At 52.8% G+C, this 25953-nt stretch overlaps 2 protein-coding genes across 5 annotated transcripts in view; both read right to left on the bottom strand.

Annotated features, from left to right (window-relative positions):
• Positions 1 to 814: 814 nt before the first annotated feature.
• Positions 815 to 13883, bottom strand: SPATA32 (spermatogenesis associated 32). Its single transcript, XM_049702518.1, has 6 exons — positions 12925 to 13883; positions 3968 to 4022; positions 3103 to 3157; positions 1989 to 2786; positions 1714 to 1910; positions 815 to 1168 (listed from the first exon to the last, which is right to left on the bottom strand). Exons 1-6 carry the CDS (start codon positions 13544 to 13546, stop codon positions 1084 to 1086), a joined length of 1812 nt encoding a protein of 603 aa, XP_049558475.1. The 5' UTR covers positions 13547 to 13883; the 3' UTR covers positions 815 to 1083.
• A 132-nt stretch (positions 13884 to 14015) lies between these two features.
• Positions 14016 to 25953, bottom strand: part of MAP3K14 (mitogen-activated protein kinase kinase kinase 14) — a 43092-nt gene continuing 31154 nt past the window's right edge. For all 4 annotated transcript variants that reach the window (XM_049702293.1, XM_004285953.4, XM_049702292.1 and 1 more), the window contains 10 exons: positions 23553 to 23682; positions 22970 to 23101; positions 22420 to 22524; positions 20950 to 21113; positions 20318 to 20468; positions 18143 to 18532; positions 17872 to 17978; positions 17293 to 17437; positions 16018 to 16118; positions 14016 to 15655 (listed from right to left, as the gene is read on the bottom strand). In XM_049702293.1, the coding sequence (XP_049558250.1) occupies positions 15491 to 15655; positions 16018 to 16118; positions 17293 to 17437; positions 17872 to 17978; positions 18143 to 18532; positions 20318 to 20468; positions 20950 to 21113; positions 22420 to 22524; positions 22970 to 23101; positions 23553 to 23682 (1590 nt within the window). In that variant the 3' untranslated portion in view covers positions 14016 to 15490. The remainder of the gene's footprint in view (positions 15656 to 16017; positions 16119 to 17292; positions 17438 to 17871; positions 17979 to 18142; positions 18533 to 20317; positions 20469 to 20949; positions 21114 to 22419; positions 22525 to 22969; positions 23102 to 23552; positions 23683 to 25953) is intronic.

The raw sequence follows: 25953 nt of genomic DNA, 5'->3' as shown, positions 1-25953 counted from the left end.
TCCTTCCAGCTTCCTGCCCCCTTCTCTGGCCCTGGCCCATTCTTAACTGCTCACCCCTTCCTAATCCCATTCTCCTAGGCCCTGGGCACCTCCCTCCTCAGCCCCGTCTCAAGGTGGGGCAGGATTCTGGGGACCTGCAAGGTGATTTCACTGCATCGGGAGCCTTGGCCCAGAGTAGGTCCCAGGCTCACCAGGTCCCAAGCCTCGATGCTGCCTCCCCTTCTCTTCCTCCCCAACTTCCCTCTTCCTGCCCATGTCCATCCCCGCACTCCAAGTTCTCTTCCCTCCTTTGCTGCCCTCTCCTCTTCCAGAAGCTTCTCCACATTGCCTGTCCTCCCCTGCCGTGGGGAGGCTTGTGCGTTTGTGTGCATGTGTGTGAGTCACAGGTCCTGTGTGTGTGCCTGTGTGCACGGCACGTGTGGAACATGCTTCCTCGATCTGCATGTGGCTGTGTCATGCTGACCACGTGTGTAACATGCTGGTCAGCTGCTGGGGTGTGTGTGTGTGTGTGTGTGTGTGTGTGTGTGTCTGGGTTGCATGCAGAAGTGCATCATTACACATGGGCTCTCCCCTACGCTGGAGGTACCTCGGACTCAAGGCGGTGGCCCCTGGAGGACCAATCCTTTAGCTTCATTCTTGCCCTCCTTCAAGCCCTGGACACCACCCCTTTCCCATGCCAGGCCTTCCCCATGGAGAGAAGCAGGAAGAACTCCTTCCAGAAGCCGTCTCACCTGCCCAGCCCCACCTCCAGCAGGCTCTCGCCTCAGGCGATCCCAACGTGCCCCCCTTTTACATCTAAGAAACAGAAGCCTCAGAAAGGGCACCACTGAGGCCTCCCCTAGTCACGAGTCTGCTGCTGGCTGGGAGGTCCGGCTGGGTGCAGGGGAAGTGGGACCACCCATGGGGAGTGAGCAGGCACAAAACAGGGCTGGCAGAGCCCTCAGGGGGCAGGGGCTGCTGGGGTAGCTACAGTGGGGGTGGCGTCCCTAAAAAACTCGAGACCAGGATGCCGCAGCCAGAGGAGTTCACTGGTCCAGGAGCATTTGCACAAAATGTCTGAGCCGGGGGCCAGCACCGTAGGCTTTACTGGTTTTGTCTAGTCTTCTCTGGGGAAGTGGGGGACGACAGCTTAAAATGGATTTTCAGCAATAATGGACCCCCTCCCGAACTGCAACGCAAAAGAGAGAGAGAGAGAGTCACTTGGGCCTTGGTGGGAAGGTCAAAAGAGAGGGGTGAGCCCAGAGGCCTCTCGGAGGAAGGCCCTGGGGCTAAGAGGGCCTCCTCCTGCCATGCGGGTGGGCGGCTGGTGTTCTGTGGTGTTCATTCAACACCAGGAAGCACGGGGTGCTGGGGAACCCAGTTTCCTCATTCCTGGCTTGATGGAGGTGTCCTGGGCCCAGAGCTGGGGCCATCGGGTTCTCAGTAGGGAAGATACTAGCCTGAGCATTTCCAGTGAGGGTGAGGCTGTCTGTGCTCTGGGTGAGAAGCCCCCTAACGCTAGGACGACATTCTAGTTCCCTCTTTGAACCCAGGTCCTTGTCCCTGCCCTGAAGCAGGTTGAGGTCTTGAGGTTGAGACATCACAGCCCACCTATCCCCCAGCCAGTCCCTCATTCCACTGTCCCCACCCCCACCTGGCTGTGTGAGGAATGGGACCACCTGCACATCATAACACAGCCCCCTCCCGGGGGAGCTTTGGGCCAGCCTCACTTACTCTTTCCCAGCTCCTTGCGGCTGAGGGGACATGTTTGGGGGCTGGAGAAACTTCACCTCCCCTTCAATGGTGGCCTTCTTGAACCCTAGCTTGCTGAAATCAAGGTAAGAGTGAGGGAAGTGCTTGTCTTCCTGCTTCGAAGCATCGTGCGGCTCCCTGGTTTCTCGTGGTTCCTCTGGTGGCTTCTCCAGCGCATCCTGAGGGAGGTTTTCCTGCTTCGAAGCATCGTGCGGCTCCCTGGTTTCTAGTGGTTCCTCTGGTGGCTTCTCCAGCGCATCCTGAGGGAGGTTTTCCTGCTCTGGCTCGTCCACAGTGGGCTGGGCAGTGTGATCCACAGTGGGCTCTGTGGAAAGCGTCATGTCCATCTGGAGTGGGGCTTTGATCACATGCCCCAAATTGGGCAAGTCCATCCTGCTGGAGGAGGCCATGGCCAGGGAAGATGCGAAGTCGATCAGCTCTGCCAGGCCGATGGTTTGTGTGGAGGCGGACGGCTGGGGGCTTGGAGGCTGCTGGGAGACTTCGTCTGGAAGAGCTGGCTGGGCACTGGGGGCCTGGCTCTGCTTCTCGGAGCACACAGTGTCCTTGGGGGCCGACGGCTGGTCTGGGTGGCAGGCGGTCTCTTTTGTGCTCTCCTTGATGGGCTGCATGCTGATCGCCTGTTGCAGGCTGTGTTCTGAGGCCTGGACGAACTTGTCTGCCCAGAAGAAGTGTTTGGAGGTCTGCACACAGATGGAGCGGTGGTCGGTGGATAGCGGGTCCTCCTCTGTGGTACTCGGGTAGCTGGAGATTGACCTCATACTCCATTGGCTGATGTCCTGCTGCATTAGCCCCTCCATGTAGGGGTGGAGTGACTCTGTCTTATACCCCTGCGGCTCAGGGTCTTCACTGAAGGGTTCCAAGTTAACCACCTTCATCTTGGGCTCTGTGTCCAGCTTGGCCTCGGGCTGGAGCATGACAACCGGGCGCATCTCTGGCTGCGGGAAAGGCTTGGGCTTCCGTTCCGGCTCCAGTTCTGGGTCTAGGCGCGGGACCTCTTTGTCTAGGGACTCCAGCTCTAGCAATTCTTTCTCCAGCTGAAAGGTTTCAACAGAAAGCTGAGGAGGCGCCTGCCCCCCAAAGTCCTCCCCGACACCCATTCCCTGCCCTGCCCCCCTCGTGCTTCTTCTCACTTCCTTTCCCACACTTGCCTCTTCCAAGTGACCTGCCTAGGGCAGGGAGGCGGTGTGGGCAGCTGGTGAGGGCGGGTGTGCGTGCTCATGCTGACATTGGTGCCAGGGTCCCAGAATTGTCCAGGGTAGGGGCTGGTCGGGCTTTAGAGAAGACAGGCCCCAAAGAGCCCTGCCCCTGGACCCCCACCTCCCCGTAAGATGTGACGCTGCCCATTGTTACCTCCATGTCATCTTCCTCTTGTACTGACTGGAACTGGTTTTGGTTTATGCCACCCCTAAGACAGAAGGAGACAGAGTGGGTGACAGGGCTCCGTGGGGTGGCTTCAGGGGACGGTGTCTGGAGCCCTTAAGACCCGAGCTGGCAAGATGCCCTCAGCTCACTCCCCTGTCTGTGCCCACTCCCACCAAAGATTCCAGACTCACTCTCAAACTTCAGTGAGTTCTGGAAGTGCCTAGAGAGCTGGCCAAGTTGCCCCCTGCCACCCGCAAAAGAGGGATACAGTTGGTTGGAGGTGAGGCCCAGGAATCTTCATTTTAATCCAGCATCCCAGTGAGCCAGTGCCCTTGAAAGCGGCTCCCCACAGAAAGAAAAGCCCAGAGCAACGCCCTCTCCGGGACCTGCCCGCTCTCAGCTTGGCAGATCTGAAATGCAGGGGTGTGTATGGAGGGTGCCCTTGGTTCCTGTTGGTATTTTGCCATCATCTTGGCCGTCCCCTTCAGTGGTCAGCCACTGTGACCCCTCTCCTTCCTTAGGCAACTGCCCACCCTTCCCTTGGACAGCTGTCCTCAGAGAAAGGCAGCTCTAAGGGGTCAGGTCCCATCCATGTCTTGGGTGCGCCCCACCACCCCTCAGTCCTCCTCCAACGTCAGGGGCTGGGGGCAGAAGCAGAGGAGGATATGACCCCCACCCCCTGCTGCCTTTTGGCCTGGATACTGCCCTTGGGGAGATTTTGGAAACGGGCAAGATAGAGGAAGATCTTGGGTGGGTACACATGAAAACCTCACAGCCATGGCAGCTGGTGAGGGCTGGTGATCTTGGAGGGTTGGGGAGAGGTCCTACGATGATGGGGGGGACTAGTTCTCACTGTGTATCCACAATGTCCACCGACTCCTTGTCACAGCAGGGAAATCCGTTGGCACCTGGCAGGGAGAAGGAGGTGAGGGCAGGGGAGCTGCAGGCGGGGACAGTCCCTGAGGGGTTCTGGAGTCCGGACTGAAGGTGCTGCTCCAGCCACCCCCTCCCTCCCTGTCCCTCACCTAAGCCCATGTGCCGTCCCCTCCTCCACGTCTGCTCCCTCCACCTTCCGTGATCCATCACTGTCCTCCATTAGGGCGAATACTAACCGCGGTCACTTCCCGTTCATTGAGGGCTTCTAGCCCAGGTATTGTGAGGAGCACTTTATATGCTTCAGTTCATTGAATCAACACAAAAAATGAGAAGAGGTTCATTTGCCCAAAGTCCCTCAGCTGATCATTCAGGAAGTCAGGACCTGATGCAGATTTCACTCAAGAAACTCTTTACTCCCCTGTCCCGCATGCCGTCCTACCCTGGAGCCTACAACTGTGTGGGGTTCCTCATCACACCCCAGATGAACTTCACCTTTCTCCATTCCTGCCCCTCTGCCCCCTTTCTCCACTCTCTCTGGCCAGGCTTCAGATTTGCCACTCACTCTAACCCTGGCCTCTCCTGCCCTGAAATCTGTCCTCTCTTCCCCTGGCTTCTCACACCATCACACCCTGGGGTCATCCATCTCCAACTCTGGGCCAGAGTTATCACCCCAGGTGCTTAATTTGAGGTGATGCTGACACCCGTCTGGTTATTTATGAGCTCCAGTCATCCTCTGCAGGAGAGACTGACTCCTTGGGGGAGCCCCCCCACCCCGCCCCAGTCCCCTTCCTGGAAGCTTGTATCTTTTATTGCAGAAGCTTCTTTTTCACCTTTTGGGGATAGGAGCCACCAGGCTGTCCCATTCTCTGCTCCCCAGCGTACTGGATAGAAGTTGTTGGTGGGGCCATCATGGCAATGGGCAAGCTGAGTCCCTACGAGCCTGCAGTGTGGCAGGAAGTGACAGCCTTGGCTCTGGCTGAGAAGAATTGCTCCCAGGATTAGACCAGAAGGATTAGAATGTGCTGTGGCCTCTCCCTAGAGATGTAGAGGCTGGAGAGTGTCCTTGAATGGCTGGTGTTGTTCCTGGGATTTGACTTCCTCCATGTTCAGCCTGGGCCTGGGATCCAGAGTGCTGGGCTAAGAGTACACCAGGGACAGGCTCACAGTGGTGGGCTCAGTGGTCTCTTCGGAACCCATCACCTCCTTGACCACCATGCTTCCTTCGACCATCCCTTGGCTTTCTCCCCACGTTTCGCTTCCTCTGCAATTCTACCTGCCCCAAATGCTGCTGTTCCTCAGGCTTCTGACGTCAGAGCCTTCTTTTGCTTGCTTTACAAAGTTTCCCTGGGAAATTTAATCAACACCTTCAGCCTTAACCCTTCCATAAACAGCAACTGGATATGGATAGAAGGGGAGAAATTATTATGGTGTAAACCTCATTGCAGCACTGGGGGATGGAAGCAAAAGTCTGAGGTTGATTCAACTTGGGGCCTCTGTACCCAACTTGGGGATGTTCTATTAGGGATTCAAGTGACATTCTGTAGTGCGTGAAATCATTTCAATGTCCAATTTTGGGTTGCTATTATATAGAAATGTATTGATCTCGTATCCTGTAACCATCCTAAAATCTTATTAGTTCTAGTAACTTTTTTTAGATTCCATAGGGTTTTCTATGTAAACAATAATGTTCGTGACTCAACAGTCTTACTTCTTCGTTCCCAACCTGGATGTCTCTAATTTCCTTCTCTTGCCTTATTGCACTGAGAATAATCTCCAGTAAAATGTTGAAGAGAATTGAGAGTGGACATCCTTGCTTTGCTCCTGAGCTTAGGGGGAAAGCATTCAGTATTTCACCATGAAGTACAATGTTATAATTTTTCTCATAGATACCCTTTATCAGGTTGAGGAAGTTCCCTTCTATTCCTAGTTTACTTAATTTTTAAATAGGAAGGGATGTTGGATTTTATCTGATGCTTTTTCTGAATTTATTGAGATTATCATATGGTTTTTCTTTTATATTCTGTTAATATATTATGTAAGTTATATATAGCATATATTATGTTAACATATGTTACATATTATTCTGTTAATAATTCTTTTATAATTTGTTTATGGTGAAATAAATAGATTAAAAAATTTATTTATTTATTTATTTATTTATGGCTGTGTTGGGTCTTCATTGCCACATGTGGGCTTTCTCTAGTTGCGGTGAGTGGGGGCTACTCTTCGTTGTGGTGCGTGGGCTTCTCATTGCAGTGGCTTCTCTTGTTGCGGAGCACAGGCTCTAGGCGTGCGGGCTTCAGTAGTTGTGGCACGTGGGCTCAGTAGTTGTGGCGCATGGGCTGAGTTGCTCCGCGGCATGTGGGGTCTTCCCGGACCAGGGCTCAAATCCATGTCCCCTGCATTGGCAGGCGGATTCTTAACCACTGCGCCACCAGGGAAGCCCTAAATTGATTTTTTTAGATGTTAACTCAATCTTGCATTCCTGGGACAAATCTCATTTGATCATGATGTATTATCTTTTTATACATCGTTGAATTTGATTTGCTAACTTTCAAAAAGGATTTTCACATACATGTTCACGAGGTATTTTGGTGTGTAATTTTTTTTTCTTATTATGTCTTTGTTAGGTTTTGATACGCTGGCCTCATAGAATGAGTTGAGAAGTATCCCCTCTTCAATTTTCTGAAACAGATTGTGTAAAATTGATATTATTTCTTCTTATTTTTGGTAGAAATCACAAATGAAGCTTGTGGACCTGGGCTTGGAGTTTCCTTGTGTGAAGATTTTTAATTACAAATTCAACTTTCAAAAATAGATACAGGGCTATTTAGCCTATCTATTTCTTCTTTTTTATTGTGGTAAAATATACATAGCATAAATTGCCCTTTTAAAACTATTTTTAAGTTTACAGTTCAGTGGCATTAAGTACATTCACATTGTTATGCAACCAACACTATCCATCCCCAGAATATCTATTCGTCTTGAGTCAGCTTTTGGAGTTTGTAATGTTTTTTTAAAGGAATTTATCCATTTCACCTTAGTTGTCAAATTTATTGGCACAATTTGTTCCTAATATTCCCTTGTTATCTTTTTCATATCTAAAGAATCTGTAGTGATGTCACCTCTTTCATCCCTCATGCTAGTAATTTTTGTCTTTCTTTTTTTCTTGTTCATTTTGTCTGGAGATTTATCAATTTTGTTGGTCTTCTTTTTTTTTTTTTTTTTTTGTGGTACGCAGGCCTCTCACTGTTGTGGCCTCTCCCGTTGCGGAGCACAGGCTCCGGATGTGCAGGCTTAGCGGCCATGGCTCACGGGCCTAGCTGCTCCGCGGCATGTGGGATCTTCCCGGACTGGGGCACGAACCCGTGTCCCCTGCATCGGCAGGCGGACTCTCAACCACTGAGCCACCAGGGAAGCCCTGTTGGTCTTCTCGAACCAGCCAGAGATATGTCGGATCCCTGTCTGGTCACCCTAAAGTGACATCTGCCAGGCAATAGGCTCCTGAAGTCATAGGTTCCCAATCAACTTTTTATGATTTCACTATTACACATGAACAACGAAGCATCACCAGGCATTTGAGAAAACTGCTAACATAGGAGTGACAGACCAAGAGAAAAAAGCACTCCAGAGTACGAGAGGTAATTTGAGAAACTGAAGGAAACTGAAAAATTCTGATCATCTTCAGAGATTCAGAAATGAAGATATTCAACAATATATATTGCATCCAGAAAACAAGAACAGGGTACTATTTAAAAAGAATTAAGGAAAGAAAGAGCTTTTTGACAAATAGAATTGGAAAATAAAATACAGAGAATATTCCTAGAAAGTAGAACCAAAATATCAAGACAATGTGAGAGAAAAGGATCAAAAGGAAATCTAGGGCTTCCCTCGTGGCGCAATGGTTAGGAATCTGCCTGCCAATGCAGGGGACACGGGCTTGAGCCCTGGTCTGGGAAGATCCCACATGCTGCAGAGCAACTAAGCCCATGTGCCACAACTACTGAGCCTGCGCTCTAGAGCCTGCGAGCCACAACTACTGAAGCCCATGCACCTAGAGCCTGTGCTCCACCACAAGAGAAGCCACTGCAATGAGAAGCCCGCACACCGCAATGAAGAGCAGCCCCCCACTCATCGCACCTAGAGAAAGCCCACGTGCAGCAATGAAGACCCAATGCAGCCAAAAATAAATAAATAAAATAAAGTTAAAAGGAAATCTAATTCTGGGTTATAGAAAGGGGATTCAGAAAGAATGGAGAACATGGAGAAGAAAAGAGGAATCAATATTTCCCTGAGCTGAAGGATGTCATTGGCTTAAAAGTGTTTACTGAATGCCCAGCACTACAGATGTCAAAAGATCTTTGTTGTAAAAGTTCATTGCACCAAGAACAAAGGATTCCTAAATGTTTCTAAGTGGAAAAACAAGTCACCTACAAGGGGAGGAAAATCATACTGGCAGCAGAGTTAGCAACAAAGTTTGTCTTTAAAATTTCTGAGGAAAATGGTTTTTAACCTAGAATTCTATATCCAGCCCAACTATCAATTCAGTCATGGAAAACTCAGAAAATTTACCTCCTCTTTTTTTTTTGGGGGGGGGGAAGTTATTTGAAGATGTGCTAAAGCAAAATAAAGGTGTAAAACAAGAGAGTCAGGAATGAAATAGTGTGTCCACCCCCAGAAAGAAGCTAAGTCCCAGATGTTAACTGTATAGAGGCCTACAACCAGTACACATTTGTGCAGGAGAATAGAGGATCCTGGGCAGTAGGTCTCTGAAATAAAGAAGACCTGACAAGGTAGTTGGCTAGATGTAGAGGTTGAAGAAAACAAAGACTATAATAAAAGCAAAGAGTACAAGGAAAAGGCCACTAAAAACTCCAGGAAAAACAAAAAGCTGTATGAGAAAGAAAAGGTAGTTGTGGTAACTTTTCTGGCCCTGCAGTGAACAGTTGTTATGTAGTCACAATAAGGTAAATCCTGTTTATTAACTTTCAACTTTTAGAATCAATATATAAACAAAATTTGGAAAACATAATTATGGTTATGGGACAATATGAATGTTACCAACCTTGATATTAAAAAAAACCAGAAATACAGGTTAGAGGCTTTGGGAGGTGTAAGGCAGGGAGGAAAGCTGAAGGGAAAGGTAGGGTCACTACAAACTTCATCTTACTATGTGTGGTGTCAAAAGATATTCTCTAAAGTTGATGAAAAAAATAAAGATATAAGTATATTAAATTTACAAAAGTTATCAGCATATCTAAAAACAATTGAAGTTGGGAGGATGGGGGAGGGTGGCGCCATTAGAGCAAGAAAGTGGCAATGTCTAGAGCTGATAAACCAAGAAAAAGCCTGTGAGCTTGTAGAGAGATGAGAAGGTAACTAGGCAGAAAAACCGTTCACATGAAACAAGAGTGGTTGCTCTGAGGAGTGAGGCTGGGGGTGTGTGGTATAGGGGATTCTTGTTTCTCATCACTGAATAAGCTCTTCAGTACTATTTAACCACATGCATATATTTCTATGATAAAGTTAAAAGAAAATGTTGAGCCCCAGGTACTGGCCAGGCACTGTGCTAGGGGCGGAGGAGCTAGTGATGAACATACACAGTCTCTGCCCCCTTGGAGCTTTCAAGCCTGTGGCTGTGACTGCAGGAGACCCTCCAATCTCTATTTCTTACTCTCACTTCTCCTGAGTTCTAGACTCAAACTGCAATCACTGATTACACATTTCTCCTTCAGGGGGCCTCAACTTCACCTTGTCCAAAACACTACGGATTCCTTGTCAAAGCCTGGAATTCCCCTGTTTCCTATTGTGACGTTGCTCAGGATTCGCCTCTTCCTGAAGACCTTCCAGATTCTACCTCGAGGTGCTGAGCTAGGGACTCCTCGTCCAGTTGCCCCCACCCCACCCCACCCCTGCAGACTTCTATCTAAGCACACAGCTTCTTTCTGACCCTCAGTTAGAGGTGGGTCGGGTGCGTGGGTTTCTCACTTTGAATCTCTGATCCTCTACACAGAGAGTCAGATATAACGTGGATGCTTAGCAAAGGTCTGTGCAAAAATATGGTTTCCTTATCCCTCTCACCCTGCCAAACCCTGCGGTTTATCCCCCATTTCTGACCTCAACTTCACACCCTGGTGTCCAGACTCTAGCCTGGCCAACACGGTTCTGCATGTCTGACCTGTCTTCCTTTCCAATCTCTCATCTCTCGATAACCTCTGCCTGATTCATCCTTCATCCTATCACCCCAATTAGAGACCTGGGTCATTTGTGACCCTCTCACTTCCCCAGCTTCTGGCCTTCCCACCACCGCTGTTGCTGACCTTCTCTTCTGACACCAAAGTCAACACAAACCCAGGACTCACTACCCCTCAAAACTCAGCTCTGAGTGCTTTGCACACATTCGATCCTCAGAGCCACTCTATGCACAGGTGGCCGCGACTCTCCTCTTACAGATGAGGAAGATTGCACAAGTCACACAGCTCTTAAGAGCAGTACCATGACCTGAACACAAGTCGGACTGGCTCCAAACCCTGTGGTGCTAACCATTGTGCTGTCTGAAATTTCTTTAGGCCTCTAGATGGACCACTGAACCATGTGCCCCCACCCCCATCCCCACTGGGCATCTCAATGACTGCAGAGTGAGCCTGCTGCATCACCCCTGCCTCTGCTCACGTCTAGACTCTAGGGTGGCCTCAAAGATCCTGCATGGTCTGACCTCTGCCTTCTTTTTTCATCTCCTGGTATCCAGTTCCTTGCCTTGCCCCAAGCCCAAGACACCCTGGAGCATGGCAGGGTCTTTCGTGCCCCAGTGCCTTTGCACATGCTATTTCTGATACTCAGAAAGTCTCTCTCCTGACAAAATCCTGCTCATGCCTGACAGCCCAAATCTCCATTGTCGTCGTCTCAGTGATAATCCTAGCTATCCAACCTACCTTTTAATTTTTAGTTAACTCATCAGACTCAGGGCCTAGCACAATGCTAAGCCCTTACAAATAATAAATGCTAGCGAGGGTGTGGAGAAAAAGAAACTGTCCTATACTGTTGGTGGGAATGTTCTCACTATGGAGAACAGTATGGAGGTCCCTTAAAAAACTAAAAATAGAGTTACCATATGATCCTGCAATCCCACTCCTGGGCATATATCTGGAGAAAACTCTAATTCAAAAAGATACATGCACCTCAATGTTCATTGCAGCACTATTTACAATAGCCAACGCATGGAAGCAACCTAAATATCCATGGACAGATGAATGGATAAAGAAGATGTGGTATATATATATATATATATATATATATATATATATATATATATACACACACACACAATGGAATATTACTCAGCCATTAAAAATGCTGAAATAATGCCACTTGCGCAACATGGATGGACCTAGAGATGATCATACTAAGTGAAGTAAGCCAGACAGAGAAAGACAAATATCATATGATATCGCTTATATGTAGAATCTAAAAAAGAGATACAAACAAACTTATTTACAAACTAGAAAGAGACTCACAGGCACGGAAAACAAACTTATGGTTACCAAAGGGAAAGCGGGGGCGGGGGGGTAGGGATAACATATACACACTACTATATATTAAAATAGATAACCAACGAGGACTCACTGTATAGCACAGGGAAGTATACTCAACATTTTGTAATAGCCTATAAGGGAAAAGGACCTGAAAAAAAATATATAACAATTACTGTGCTGTACACCTGAAACTAATATGACATTGTAAATCAACTATACAATTAAAAACTAAAATAGGACTTCCCTGGTGGTGCAGTGGTTAAGAATCTGCCTGCCAGTGCAGGGGACACGGGTTTGAGCCCTGGTCTGGGAAGATCCCACATGCCGCGGAGCAACTGAGACCGTGAGCCATAACTACTGAGCTCGCGTGCCACGACTACTGAAGCCCACGCATCTAGAGCCCGTGCTCCAAAACAAAGAGAAGCCACCGCAATGAGAAGCCCGCGCGCCCCAACGAAGAGTAGCTCCTGCTCGCTGAAAGCCCGCGCACAGCAATGAAGATCCAACGTAGCCATAAATAAATAAATAAATTTATAAGTAGATTTATAAATAAATTTATAAAATAAAATACTGTTCTCTGCTGAGATTAAAAAAAGAAAGAAAAAAGAAAAAAAGAGTAAGTCCTGAAGGGGTTGCAGTAAATGTTGCAGGAGTGATTTAAGTTGTTTGCATCAATTTGTTTGCCTTAGGCATTTGGGACGGGGGGGTGGGGGTGGGGGGGTGGGGGGGGAAGCTGCTCTCTGGTAGTTGGTTCTTGGCACATTTTGAAGGCTGGCCTATGTCCTCCTGGGAGAGAAGGTCTTGAGAAGAAATCTTCCATTTCGGAAGGGGGGGATCTGAGCCCCCATTATTAGAAACCTGGGAGATCCAGGGCCCTGAGGGGCAAACATCTTTGCTTGTTGGTACGGAGAAGAGTGCAAAGCACAACGGATGCGCTCAGTAAACATCTGTTGAAGCAGATTGCTTTTCCTTGCACAAGCTCCAAGCATCAACCAGGAACAACTTGATTTGATTTGGGGGTGGTTCTCGGCAGTTTGGGATAATTCATGTGTCGTTTCTGGGCACAGGGCCACTGCTCTTTCTGGGTACCCTGAAGCCCTCCAAGAACCCGCCGGGTCTGCAGCCTCCACCCCTCGGTGTGCACGTGTGTACACACACGCTTGTGCACCGCGCAGGGCCAACGCTGGGTGGGTGTGGTGGTCAGGGTAGCACCGCCCCTCATCCTCGCTGGGATCGTGAGGGTTTTGGCTGGGGTCGACCTTCCTTTCAGGCGCCAGGCAGGGGCCCCGGCCAATCCCCGCCCCCGGCGCCCCGCCCCTCACTTTAACTTTTCCCGCCCGGCCCCGCCCCGGCCGTCCCTCCGCGCCCGGCCCCGCCTCGCCGCGCGCCCGCCCGCTCCCACCTGTCACCCCCATGCTGACCGAGGCTCTGTCTGAGAGGCGGGGAGCGGGCTGGTGGCTGCTAACGCCTCCGCCTCCAGTGCGCTCTTTGGTGGCGGGCTGTGGAGGGCGGTGGAGATGCCGGGGGCGCTGGCGTCTGTGATGTCGCCGCCTCTGTGACATCCCTGCCGCGACCGCTGCGGGCAGGGAACAGCGCTCACGATCCCGGCGAGTGGGTGGGCTTGGCGGTTGGGGGGCATCTTCCGGAGTGGGCTGCCCCACCTCGCCCCGCAGCCAGCCGGATGCCCCTCTCCTGGAGACATGGGGCGGCCCTGCTCTCTGCAGCAGGCCCAGATTGGTGGAGGGCGGCGACCTGTAAGCCTGGGGTCTGCTAGGCTGAACTTTGCACCTGCCCTGGGCACACTGGCACAAGGCCGCTGCCCCTTCTGTGCGCCCAGGACCCTCCAAGAACCTGCTGAACCTGCCACCTTTACCCCAAGTTGTGCACGTGTGTCCAGTGCACACACACAGGGACACAGCTTTGGGGTGCAGAGCCAGATTAGATAAGGCACCCTGTGCGCTGGTGGCATCCATCCTCAGACAGGTCCTCTCCCACCACCAGGGAACCGACTTTGGGAAAGTCATCTCTGATCACCTGCAGACACTTGGGTGGCTGGAAGGGCTGGGAGTGCAGGCTCACTCCCAGTTCAGTTCCCAGGAAGCCAGGCCTCAGGGACAGAGGAGTGGCGGGGGCGGGGGGGGATGTCTTTGTTCTGGGCATGTGGTCTGCCCCCACCTAACCCTGCTGGGTCAGTGCCCAGGCTCGACACCCTCCTCCTCCTCCCCTCAGCCTGGCAGTGTTCTGCCAGGGACTTCCCTGCTGTCACCGGGTGGGGCATCTTGCCTAACTGGTCTGAATGGATAGCTCAGAGGCGGAACTGGAAGCACCAACCGGGAGGAGTGGTGGGAAAAGCAGCCCCATTCAAGGGCTGAGAACAGTCCTTGCCTACGGGGCAAGACTGGACAAGGTCCCAGCAAGAAGGCGCAAGGAGGCTGCCGTCAGGATGTGAGGTTCAGCACACAGGCAGGCGCGAGTGGAGACAACCGTGGCCCAAACACACTTATTACCTCAAACTTTATTGCCCACGAGGAGTTCTCTACCGTCTCAACTCTGCAGGACCAAGGCTGCAGTTCTTCATGCATGGGGGGGCCGGGGGTCTCTCCCTGGGGAGCAGCATGGCTCAATGTGGAGAGCTGGGCAGAGGCCACCTTGGCAAAACGTGGGGATGAGCTTCTCCCCAGATGGAACCTCAGGGGACATCCCCTCACCCCACAACAATTCACAGTTGATTAATGCTACATGAGTGCTGATCAGCTCCCCCGGAAAGAAGAGGCTGGGTTGGGGTGATGGTAGGGGGTGCTCACCTTAAAGAAACCTGAAGGAGGTTTGAGGGGTCACATGCATGGAGAAGGGTCAAGAGCTGAGTCCCTTCACCCCATCTCCTGGCCTGCTTGTGCTCATGCAGAACCGCTGGCCTGCCCTCCTGGAGGGCAGCCATGAAAGTGCTTGAGGTCATCAGAGTGCAAAGTGCAGCTGGCAGTGCCCCCAAGACCAGGGGCAGCAGGACCAGTGAGTGTCTCGGGAAGCTCACGTGAGGCTGTTGAGAGCCGTGGCCTGGGTAACAGTAGCACCTGCATCTGCCGCCTTCTCTCGAGTCTATCGTGCTCTGTCCTCAGACGGTTCCCGTCAGGTAGGTCTCATGTCGCCCTTCGCTACTACAGATGAGGGAGCTGAGTGCCAGCTGCGCAGGGGCGGTGCTGGGCCTGCGGTTGGGGCTCGGGGCCTGCTGCTCCGGGGAAGACTCGTGGCCAGCAGCGAAGGGGCATGTGCTTAGGGACTGAGAACCACGTCACTCGAACGCCTTCTCTGGTCCTTGCTGAAGCTGAGCTCAGCTCAGGGCCTGGGTTGCGGCTCCCTGAGAAGTGTGGTGTTTTCTCCCAGGGAGACCCCCAGTGTCAGGCATTCCTCCCTCCCTGACCTGGTCTGAAAAACACCTAGAGATAGAAGGGGGCCTGATGGCCAGGCAAGGCCGGCCAAGGGCGTCAGAGGGCCCCCTCCATTAACCCAAGGGTAGGCACACCTGCTGCCCCAGTCCTGTACTGGGCCTGGGGGTAGGTCATTAGATGCTCATACCTGCCTGGAACCCGAGGGAGGGGCTCACCCACCTCTCTGGGACCTGGGCCGGAAGCCACTCTCCCCTGACTGCCAGCAAGTGGTCACTGATCCTAATGGGTCAGGCCAGCTTGTCAGGACCAAGGCAGAGAAGACCCTCTTTGTTCCCCATGGGAAGAGGCCTCCTGTCTTCCTCCTCCTCCTCCTCATGTGGGCTCAGGAAGGACACAGGTGGGAGATCCTGGAAGGTGTTCTGCTAGCCCCACCTCACTGCTGCCAGCCCCTGGTCCCACCGCTGAGCCACAAGCTGGCAGGCCCCTGGGAGCAGGCAGGCTGAGCCTGTGTCTCGGGGGCAGCGCTGAGCACCGAGAAGGAAGGTCACTTCTGGCCAAGTGGAGCCAGTGGTGGAAGGCTGGTTAGGGCCTGTTCTCCAGCTGGCCATGCTTGACCCTCCAGCTCCAGGCGAAGCTGCCGTCAGGGGCCAGGGTGCACTGCAGGTCGATGCCCGAGTCCGGCACCTCCATGTCGTAGCGCACAGGCTGCCCGTCCTTGGTCACCAAGCTGAAGGCTGAGGCTGGGATCTGCGGGCAGAGCAAACGAATGGGTCTGAGAGTGGCAAGGGGCACCGAAGGTTCCTAGAAGTGCGGTGCTGACGGCCTCCTGCCGTGCTGGCAGACACCTCCCTCCAGCCGAGTAGGCAGCCCTGAGGTATCAGCTGCCTTTCCTTCTGGAACACTTGCAGAACCTCTCCTGGCCCAAGTGTGGATCCTGAGGACCCTTCAATCACCACGGCCAGTCTTGCCCTGGGACCCCAGGGGACATCTGGGGCCAGCTATTTCCTCTGGTGCCATTTCTACTTATTCAAAAGCCTCCTTCCTGGAGGACTGGGCTAGGTGCACTGGGTTCTGGGGCTCTGCCCCTAAGCGTGTACCTGCCCCCTTACCTGGCTGCTGATGCCGGTTGCGATGTCTCCCACCTTGACCCGGTGGAATTCCCGGATGTGCAGGTGTTCGCCATTGAGAGACTGTATTTGGACTTTCACACCTAGAAGGCAGGTAAGGTGACCGTCAGGGGAGTGGCTGCTAGCTCCCTAAGGCGCCCTGTGTAGGGGGAAGCAGGGTGGCTGTGGGGAAGCTGCAGAGATGACATGGAGGATGGAGTGGCTGCAATGTTATACCCCTGCTAGCTCTTACTGGCCATTTCCTGTCAACACCAGGAATTTGGCCTGCACAGTGCAAATATCTAGGGTTGGCTCCTGTGGGGAAGTAGTATTTCAACTTACAAAGCAGAAAGGAACTGGAAACAAAGATTCTTAAATTAGATTGTGGGCAAATTAGATTTTAAGTCCCTGAGGTGGAGCGGCCTGTGGCCAGGCATGGGGGCTTGATGCCATGAGTCTCACTGTCCCCAGGGAACCGTAAGCTGATGAAACCCTCATTCTATCAAAATCACAACATGACCTCTGCAACCATGCTTGAAAACAGAGTTCTACATATGTTGTCCTTCTCATCTTCTGACTTCAAATGTCAGAGGAGGATCTCAGCAAACCTACTACTGAGTTTTTTTTTTTTAATATTTATTTATTTTTGGCTGCGTTGGGTCTTTGTAGCTATGCACGGGCTTTCTATAGTTGCGGAGAGCAGTGGCTACTCTTCGTTGCAGTGCGCAGGCTTCTCATTGCGGTGGCTTCTCTTGCTGCGGAGCACGGGCTCTTGGTGCATGGGCTTCAGTAGTTGTGGCTCATGGGCTCTAGAGCTCAGACTCAGTAGTTGTGGCGCACGGGCTTTGTTGCTCTGTGGCATGTGGGATCTTCCCGGACCAGGGCTCAAACCCGTGTCCCCTGCACTGGCAGGCGGATTCTTAACCACTGTACCACGAGGGAAGCCCCTACTGCTGACCTCTTGATTAAAACGCTCATGGGGTCCCATTCTTCCTTTTCCCTTTAGAAGACATTAATCGCTCAGCTTTGGGACTCCAGGCCAGGAAAGACTGCTCTCTGCCCCAAGCTAGAGGCCTTCTGGGACTCTATCAACTGCTCACAAGGGGCAATGGTCCTTGACTGCCCCATGAGGAAAGGCTCTGGGTGATCAGGGCCTTTACTCTAAACCAACTTAATGGCCAGGTACCTCAGATTCTGGGTGCCAGGTGCCTTCCTCTCCCTTCCCCACTGTGCCCCACTCTCAGACTCCCCAGTCCCAGGCGGATCAGGGGACTGTACCGTTGAAATAGCTCGGCGTGTCGGTGGGCCGCCCCCGGGCCAGCACCATGTTCCAGCTGGAGCTGCGGGCCTCCGCCTGGCTGCCCCACGAGTGCACGCCGGAACTCAGGGTGTCCCGCGAGCTCTGAGAGGCCTTGGACGGGTTCTGAAACAGAAGTGGGCACAGACTCAGGCCCCCGGGCTCAGGGAACCATCTCTGGCCTTGGTCTGATTTGGCGAGGAAGTGCCCATGTCCTAGGCTGGAGCGTGGCTCTCCTGAGCATTGGGGCTCAGCACAGGGCTGAGCTCCTGAAGGGCCCTTGGGCTGGAGGAGGGTGAACAGTAATTCTATGGGCACCAAAGCCAAGCCTTTCCCCTCACTATCCTAGTAGCCAAACCAGTCCCTAATTCCCGGGTGTGTTGGAGATGGACCGTCTCATTCTGAGAAACCAGGACCCCTGCCCCAGTGAGGACCCCTCCCAGAAGGAACGGGCACCCCTGTCACCTGCCCTTTACCCACTACTTGCACATGGCCCCTTCACTGGCCGGACACAGAGCCACCTGCCCTGTGCCCCGGCTCCTGGCCCACGGCCGACTCACCTTCTCACTGTCATCTGACAGGGAGAGGCTGTCGACGCTGAGGCATGACAGGATTTGCTCCTGTTCCTCCAAAGAAAACGGCTGCGACAGGCTGTTCAGAAATAATTCTGCAGAGAAAGGCAGAAGACCTTGTGAAAGACTGGGAGGGTCCGGCTGTGCCGTCGGCGTTCTTCTGCACAGATTGCTGACCCTGGGGAAGAGGACGAAGCCCAGGCCTTGGTGCAGGGCCCAGGCCAGTGCTCAGGGACCTGGATGCCGTGGTTGCCCGTACCTATTTCCAGCTGTTGCAGCTCTTGCTCGGGGAAGGTTGCCTTCCGCTCTGGTGAGCTGGAGTTCTTGGCTGGGGCCGGATCCAGGGAGGACAGAGCCAGTGGTTCCCACGTCCTGGACTCTTCTTTGCCCCAGTGCAGGCTGGGAGACTTGTTCTGCTCTGGGGGCTCTGGGGGTGGAGGAGGCTGGAGCTTAGGGGCCCCGCCTGCTGCATCCTCAGCTGGCTGGGGCCCCGGGTCCCCTGGTGAGAGCTCCCCTGGCGACAGCTCCACTGGCGGGGCACGTAGGGTCTGGTGAGGGTGCCCTTGGCTTGACGGTGGGTGGGCTTGGAGTGGCGGCGGATGTCTTGGTTCTTTGTACTCTCCCCTCCAAGGGCTCCTCAGACCTCCCACTACAAAACAGAGAGCACACGTGGTGAGGTGGAAATGGGCCAGGCCAGGTGGCCTTTCCTGAGCAGAAGAGGGCCAGAAGCGGGCAGTGAGAGTGGCCTTTTGCCCGGCCAGGACATGACTTCGGAGGGCAGTGTGTGGTCTCCAGAGGAGGCCTCTTCCGTAAGATGGCCCTGATGATGGGACTACGACAGTATTTCTTTTATTCCATTTTCCTCCTAGGTAACAACTGCAAATTTAAAAATTACAGAATTGGCTCCAGAGAAGGACTTTGTTAATATTAATAGTAAAGAGAAGATTTAAAAATAGCTCTGGGGTAATGCCAACTCACAGTTCCCAGGCGAATGGGCCTCGCTGACCCTCTGTCTCTCTTACCCCTCCCTTCCCGATAGTCAGTGCTTCCTGAAGACACCATTCCTCTGGAGTGGAAGGCAATTCAGCCCTGGGACCATTACAACTACCATCTAGGTTTGGCGTCAGGGGGCTCTGCAAGGTCTCTCTTCTGTTTTACTTATTCCCTTTTATTCCCATAACCACTGTCTCTCCCTTGCCACCCCCTACCCCGCCCCCGGCTGATGTTCTCTTATGGTCAACATGTCATTTTCGGTTTGATCGAATTCTTGCAAAGCATGTGTTATTTTTATTTATCAATTTTTTTAATACATTTATTTTATTTTTGGCTGCATTGGGTCTTTGTTGCTGCGCGTGGGCCTTTTCTCTAGTTGTGGCGAGTGGGGGCTACGCTCCGTTGCGGTGTGCGGGCTTCTCATTGCGGTGGCTTCTCTTGTTGCGGAGCACGGGCTCTAGGCGTGTGGGCTTCAGTAGGTGTGGCACGCGGGCTCAGCCGTTGTGGCTCGCAGGCTCTAGAGCGCAGGCTCAGTAGTTGTGGCACGCGGGCTCTAGAGTGCGGGCTCAGTAGTTGTGGCGCACAGGCTTAGATGCTCCGCGGCATGTGGGATCTTCCCGGACCAGGGCTCAAACCCACGTCCCCCGCATTGGCAGGCGGATTCTTAACCACTGCGCCACCAGGGAAGCCCTATTTATCAATTTTTCATTTCCAGAAAAGGCACTGTGTTCTAGGCCTTGCTCTGTTGGTCCTCTTTGCAGCCAGCACTGCGGCTTGAAGATCCAGCCAGGTTGCTCCGTGAGCAGAGTTGCTTTAATTGCTGTGAGCGCTGCGTGGAGCATCCTCCACCCCCCACCCCCACCTTTGGCCTCTCCAAGCTCCCAGGGAGGGACACCCGACTCCCCTCCCACAAACGACACTGCAGCGTGCATCCGCAGGCGTGTCCCCTTATGGATCTGGGCAGAGTTTCTTTGGCGGTGCGCCCTGGAGTGGGGTGCTGGGTCCCGGGTCTGCAGACGTCTGCCGGAGTGCTGCCAGGTGCTCTCCAGCAGAGCGCAAAGGCCACTGTCCCTCATCCCCACCAACACTTGGCGTGACACCAACTTCCTGATTTTCCCCACACAAATGGCTAGAAAGTGATACCTGGCTTTATTTCACATTCTCTGATACTGAGTTCAAGCCTCCCTTTATATGTTGTAACCCCTTGCCCCATCTCTGAGCACAGCCTCTGCATCAAGACACAGTACTAAGCACAGTACAAGGCACAGTACTAAGCACTTCGACTCACGTGACCTCAGTCTCCCTAACAAGCCTGAGGTTGGTGTCAGGCCCATGCTCTAGACGGGGGAACCAAGGCTCTGAGAGGCTGAGTACCTTGCTCTTGGCCACTACACGACCCCGCCGCCTCTCTCGCCCCCTGCAGCCAGCATGGGGCTCTTACCATGCTGCAGCGCCAGGCTGACCTTCCCCCCCAGCTCTGCGGCAGACGCTCGGTGGACAGGCTCTTTCCTGAGCCCTTCCTGGATGGCCTGGGCTGTGAGGGGGGCACAGGAGGGCGGGATCTCCCTCACAGGTGGAGGCTCGCTGGCAATCTGGGGGTCAAAAGGCAACATATGAGGCCCGCCTCCCCGTCACTTCCTGGCCCCCGGCTTTCTGTTCTTGCTCCTCCCCACTCTCCCCTGCCCTGCTGTGCTGGGGTCGGTCACAAGGACCAGAGTGGCCTGGTCTAGAGTGAGGGCTGGGACTGTTCCAAGAAAAGGTAGGACAGCACAGAGCCGGGGGGTGAGGCACCCATGACCCCCAGGCCCAGCCTGTCAGGAGGCAGGCAGAGGTGGCCCGGGGTGTGGACGCAAGAGAGCCCTGAACCATGGACCCAAGAAGACCCCTCACCTAGGATCTGCCCTTGGACCCTCAGATTCCAGTAGCCAAGTATTTTAGTCAGGATCCCACACTTATGATGAGGCCTCTGCTTGCTCCCATCTGCCACTGAAGAGCGGCCCAAACGGGAGGCCACATCAAGCCTGCAGCCCGGGCCCCGCGGCCCTGCTGGCGGCCCCAGGCGCTGTCACGGACCTTGAGGCACAGCGGCCCTCGGAAGTACTGGGTCCAAGGGTGGCAGCCATTGAGCATGTGCAGCATCATGCAGCAGCTGCTCCAGACGTCCACCTTGGCGTCACAGGGCTTGCCCATCACCACCTCTGGCGCCATGTGGGTCTCTGTCCCGGGGATGTAGTCCCCTGAGAAGGTGAGGAGAGACAGAAGAGGCAACTGTGAACTCTGACGGGCAGAAGCCTCGGCAATGACCACCCGAGTCAATTCCTGAAACACCCTGACTGTCTCAGAGTACTTTAAACAGAGATAGAGCCTCCAGATCAAACTTGCTGGGGCTGGGCCAAGTCGGGGATTGTGCTGGGGACTAGGACAAAGAATATATCATCCAAAACACGGGCTCTGCCCGTGGACCAAACCCTTAAAGTGCTTTCCCAAAAGCGGGGAGGGGCCTAGACACTGGAAATTCGGTTGTAGGAGACTGATTAGTGGTATGATGTTCCTAAAATGTAGGTTAAAAAAAAAACAAAAAGGAAAAAGAAAACTTATATGCATAAAAGACTAGAAAGATTGATGCCAGATGTGAACAGTATTTTTTTCCAGCGGTTTGTAGTTTTGCTTAGCTTGACTTTCTGCAAAAGATATTAGAAAAGATATTTTTGTAATAAGAAGAAAACACTAGAGTTATTTCAAAGTGGAGGGCAGGTGTCCATGTGCAATTTACATCTTCAGAATTACCAACAGTCCTTTAACAACAAAGAATCACTTCTAAAAGACTGTTTTTCCTTTGGTCAAAATGAAATAATTTTATGCTAATGCTATAAATAAAAAAGCAGGGCACAAAATCGTGTTATAATGGCCTTAACTATGTACGGAAAAAAAAAAAGACCTGGAGGGAATTATCTAAAATATTCATGATTATCTCTCTGGGCAAGAGGAATGGTGAGAATTCTTTTTTCCTCCCCTTCCATACCACTTAACACTGTAGTCACCAAATATTTTACAGTGGGTATGGATTATTTTGATAACCAGAAGAATGTAAGTTAAAAACAGGGATTTCTTCAGCTACTGAGCCCCAGCCCCTTGGTCAGCCTTCCCATTTTGCTTTCAGAAACTGTGCTCTCAGAGACACAGGAGGGCTGAGGTCGCAGGCTGGGAGCACAGCTCCCCAGGAAAGGCTGGACGAGAGGGGTGGAGCTCTGGGGGCTCTGAGGTAGGAGACCTGGGGACCTCGGGCGAGGCACCCAGCCTTTCTGTTCCCCTCCCTGTATAACAGGAACAGCAGAAACACGCACCTGATGTGCATCATTGCATTTAAGCCTAACAACAAAAGCCTCATAACCTAGGGCTGCTGTGGGGCTGAAGCATCCTGGTGGACCTAAAGTGCTCACATCTCTGATTGCCATTGAGGAAGTACAGAAGGCACATGGCTAATGCGTAGTAAAGGCTACTGGCTATTATCATTGTGGGGAGCGGTGGCGGGGAGGGGCGTACCTGTGAGCAAAGACTTCCCCAGGCCATCGGGTTGAAGGCACACAGCATGGCCAAAGTCGCAGAGGGCTGCGTGGCTCCCATCGCTGGACAGGAGCACATTGTCGGCTGCCAGGCCACCCCCGGGAAGAAGAGGAACAGGTGAGTCACCAAGGGCCCCGGCCCAATCTGTGCCTCCGGCGAGGCGACTTTCTGGCTGACCCTGCATGGCACCTGCTGCTTCTGATTAGTTTCATTAGTCATGGAGGGAGGGAGGAGGGAATCAGTTCAGCCTGGAGGCAGGCAGCAGGCAGGATCTCTGAGGGTGAGGGGACAGTGCCACTCAGCTCTGCTGTCCCCACCCTCCCCCAGTGGTCACCAGTGCGGTAGGAGCTTGATCTGCTGTTCTCTGTGGGCATCGCCCACTGGAAACTACAGTGCCAGGCTGAGGGCTGGGAGAACACACTTCCCCTTCCTACTGGAGCAGGCCCAGAAGACCTGGGAGGAAACCAGGCAGGGTGGGGTAAGGAAGGAGCCCCACGGGGACCAGGGCCACAGGCGCCCTGAGCCTTACCTTTCACATCTCCGTGTAGAATCCTTCGGGTATGGAGGTATTCCAGCCCTTCCAGAGCCTGGCCCAGGTAATAAAGGGCCCGGTCCTCCGGCAGGCAGCCCCTCTGCTTTATGAGCTGGCCCAGCGAGCCACCTAGGAGACCAATGGCTAGTCTTTACATGGGGCTTTTCCAGGCCTGCAAGCCAGCCAAGGGCAAGGGCCTCCGAAGGGCAGGTGGTAGAAAGCAGGCCTTTCTTGCTCATGTCACAGGGTCAAGAGAGTAAAAACGGATTGACTGGGCTTCCCTGGTGGCGCAGTGGTTGGGAGTCCGCCTGCCAATGCAGGGGACGCGGGTTCGTGCCCCGGTCCGGGAGGATACCACATGCCGCGGAGCGGCTGGGCCCATGAGCCATGGCCGCTAAGCCTGCGCGTCCGGAGCCTGTGCCCCGCAGCGGGAGAGGCCACGACAGTGAGAGGCTCACGTACCGCAAAAAAACAAAACAAAAAACCGGACTGACTGGGGACGAGGGTCAACCTGGGCAAGACTCGGGGAAACCCTTGGCTCTGAATGTGGAGGGAGAAGGAGCGGCGGCTGGCTCCTTACCTTCTAGAAGCTCCATGAAGATGTTGACCCAAGGACCTTCCTTCACAGCTCCATACAAAGGGACGATTCTGGGTGAGGTCAATCCCGCACATGCCATCAACTCCTCAGCCCGAAACACTTCAACTCGCACCTGGAAGGGCCCAGAGGTGGGTGTGAATCAGGGTGACGGACCAGGGCTGTTTCCCTGGCATCCTGTCAGGACCCTTGAAGCTCCCTGCACAGAGGCCGCTGATGTTCCCGGTGACGATTCTGAGGCCAGGCAGGGGCCCTAGTGGGCCTACTGGACCCTTAGAGACTAAACTGTGCCCCCTGGGGGTCGGGGTCAACGCCTAGCACTTGATTAAAGTTCTTCAGTGCTGATGCCTATGGAAATATAGTCACAAAAACTACAATCCTTATCCAGGCCCCTGGCATGCTGCCCACCCTCAGAGATCTGCCAAACACAGAACTTTCTTTTCCCCAGCCCAAATGTCTGGACAGTTTCTAGGTCATGGGACATTTTCTGTATCAACATCCACTTCTACTCCTAAGATGCTGGGCTTCTGTAGCCAGAGTGGATGAGGCCAAGATTCTGCCTCTGTCAGTGCCCCTGGACCCTCAGCATCCTTCTCAGCACTTACTATTTGCTCATAATTATCTGCCTTTTCCCCTGAGGGCTAAAGTGTCCATGTGGATGGGGTAGTGCTTGTTTACTCTGTTTGCAGCTGTTTCCCCAGAATCTGGGCATAGGAGAGGATTCTCCTGTGGGGAGGGGTTTGGCCAAGGCCCCTCTTACAGGGGACTGGCAGGCCAGGGACCACCCACTCCTTTCTGCAGGGACCAGCATGACATGGAGGGAAGAAATAGGCCTTGGATACAAACATCCTGGGCTGAGACCCTGGCTCGGCCATTTCCAAAGGTAGATCACTTCCCCCAAGCTATGTGCCTCCACATGTGAACGGTGGGGACAGTGGCATCTGCTCCAGGGTGGGTCGAGTGGGGGTCTGGAGGGGTGATAACCAGCACCAGGCCTGGCAACTAGTGGGTGCTCAGGAAATGCCAGTTCCCCACCTCCTCCCTCCAGCTCAGATAAGAGCAGCTTACTAAATGCTTACACTTGCTAACAGAGACTTGTCCTTTCCGGCTGCAGCTGGTTCTCATGTTAGCCCTGAGAAGCGCCACCAGGGGGCACGAGTGGTAACAAAACCAGCCTGGAAGCCGTCAGTCAGGGCCTCTGGCAGTTTTCTTCTGAGACCTGCGGACTTGTGCAGCTTTTGGACTTTAGCCTATCAGTGGAAAATGTCCCTCTTCTGGTTACTTGCAGAATATCTGGTTTGGTTAATCAACTCACATGAACTTTGACTCCCTGTCAGTGTTTCCAGCTCTGAACCTGAGTTGGAACTAATTCGCCAACCGGACTGGTATTAGCAAACGTCTTTAACCCTACTGTTCCCGAACTGTGAGGTGAAGCGCCCTGGGGCACCGCAGAGAACTTGGAAGGGGGCTACAGGGTATTCTGCATTTGCGGGAAACAGCAACGATTGACATCTGGGGACATCACACAAACTACTAGCGTGAGACAGTTCAGTTTCAACGATCGAACTGCATTCTTTTGATGATATATCTTTATGAAGCTAGGTTTTTGGAGGTTGTTGTGACAGAAAGGTACTTCAGGGGGATAATGTGGAGCAGGAAATGAAAGTGACGGTGTCCAGTGATTTCTGAGTTGGAGAAGTTGTGCCTGCCCAACAAGGCATGCACCCCGTTAGTAAATAACGCTTGTTTAAGAGCATAATTTATCTCTCAGTTTATGAGTGTTGTTATTCAAATGCCTACTAGGTTATTAGGATAAAGACTTATTATTTGACCCAATTATTTAATAAATGGAAGTGGTCAGTACTTGTTTTGGCCTGGAGCACCTTGAAAAAATGACTGAGACATTAAGGGCTGTGAACCAAGAAAGTCTGGGAGCCTCGGCTTTAACTGTGAAGAAATCCATAAGTCCTCTGGAGTGTCCCAGGAATATTAAAACCCTTCCCAACCACCCAGATCAGAGGGGGTTGGAAGGGACACTTCAAAACACAAGGCGCGTTAGAAGTCTGGGCCAGCCCTAGGGAGAGCAGGCTGAAAGGGCGGTCCCAAGGGAGAAATGACGGCCTCCTGGTCCAGGCCAGCTGCCCGTCCGGCCACCTCTCCTCCCTGGACTTCAGTGTCTGCGTCTGTCAAGTGAGGGCTGGACTCTGATGAGGATGTTAATTAATGAGGACTAATATTTAATGCCCACTTAACATGTGCCAGGTACTGTGCTCAGCACTTCATGAGCATTAGTCGTTTACATCTTACGATAGCCTAGGAGGTGATATCATCTCATTTTACAGACAAGGAAGCTGAAGACTGGACCAGTAATCTGCTCAAGGTCACT

The sequence above is a fragment of the Orcinus orca genome, chromosome 19 (genome assembly GCF_937001465.1).
Source record: "Orcinus orca chromosome 19, mOrcOrc1.1, whole genome shotgun sequence".
Classification (NCBI taxonomy): Eukaryota; Metazoa; Chordata; class Mammalia; order Artiodactyla; family Delphinidae; genus Orcinus; species Orcinus orca.
This window is presented reverse-complemented; position numbering and strand designations above follow the sequence as displayed.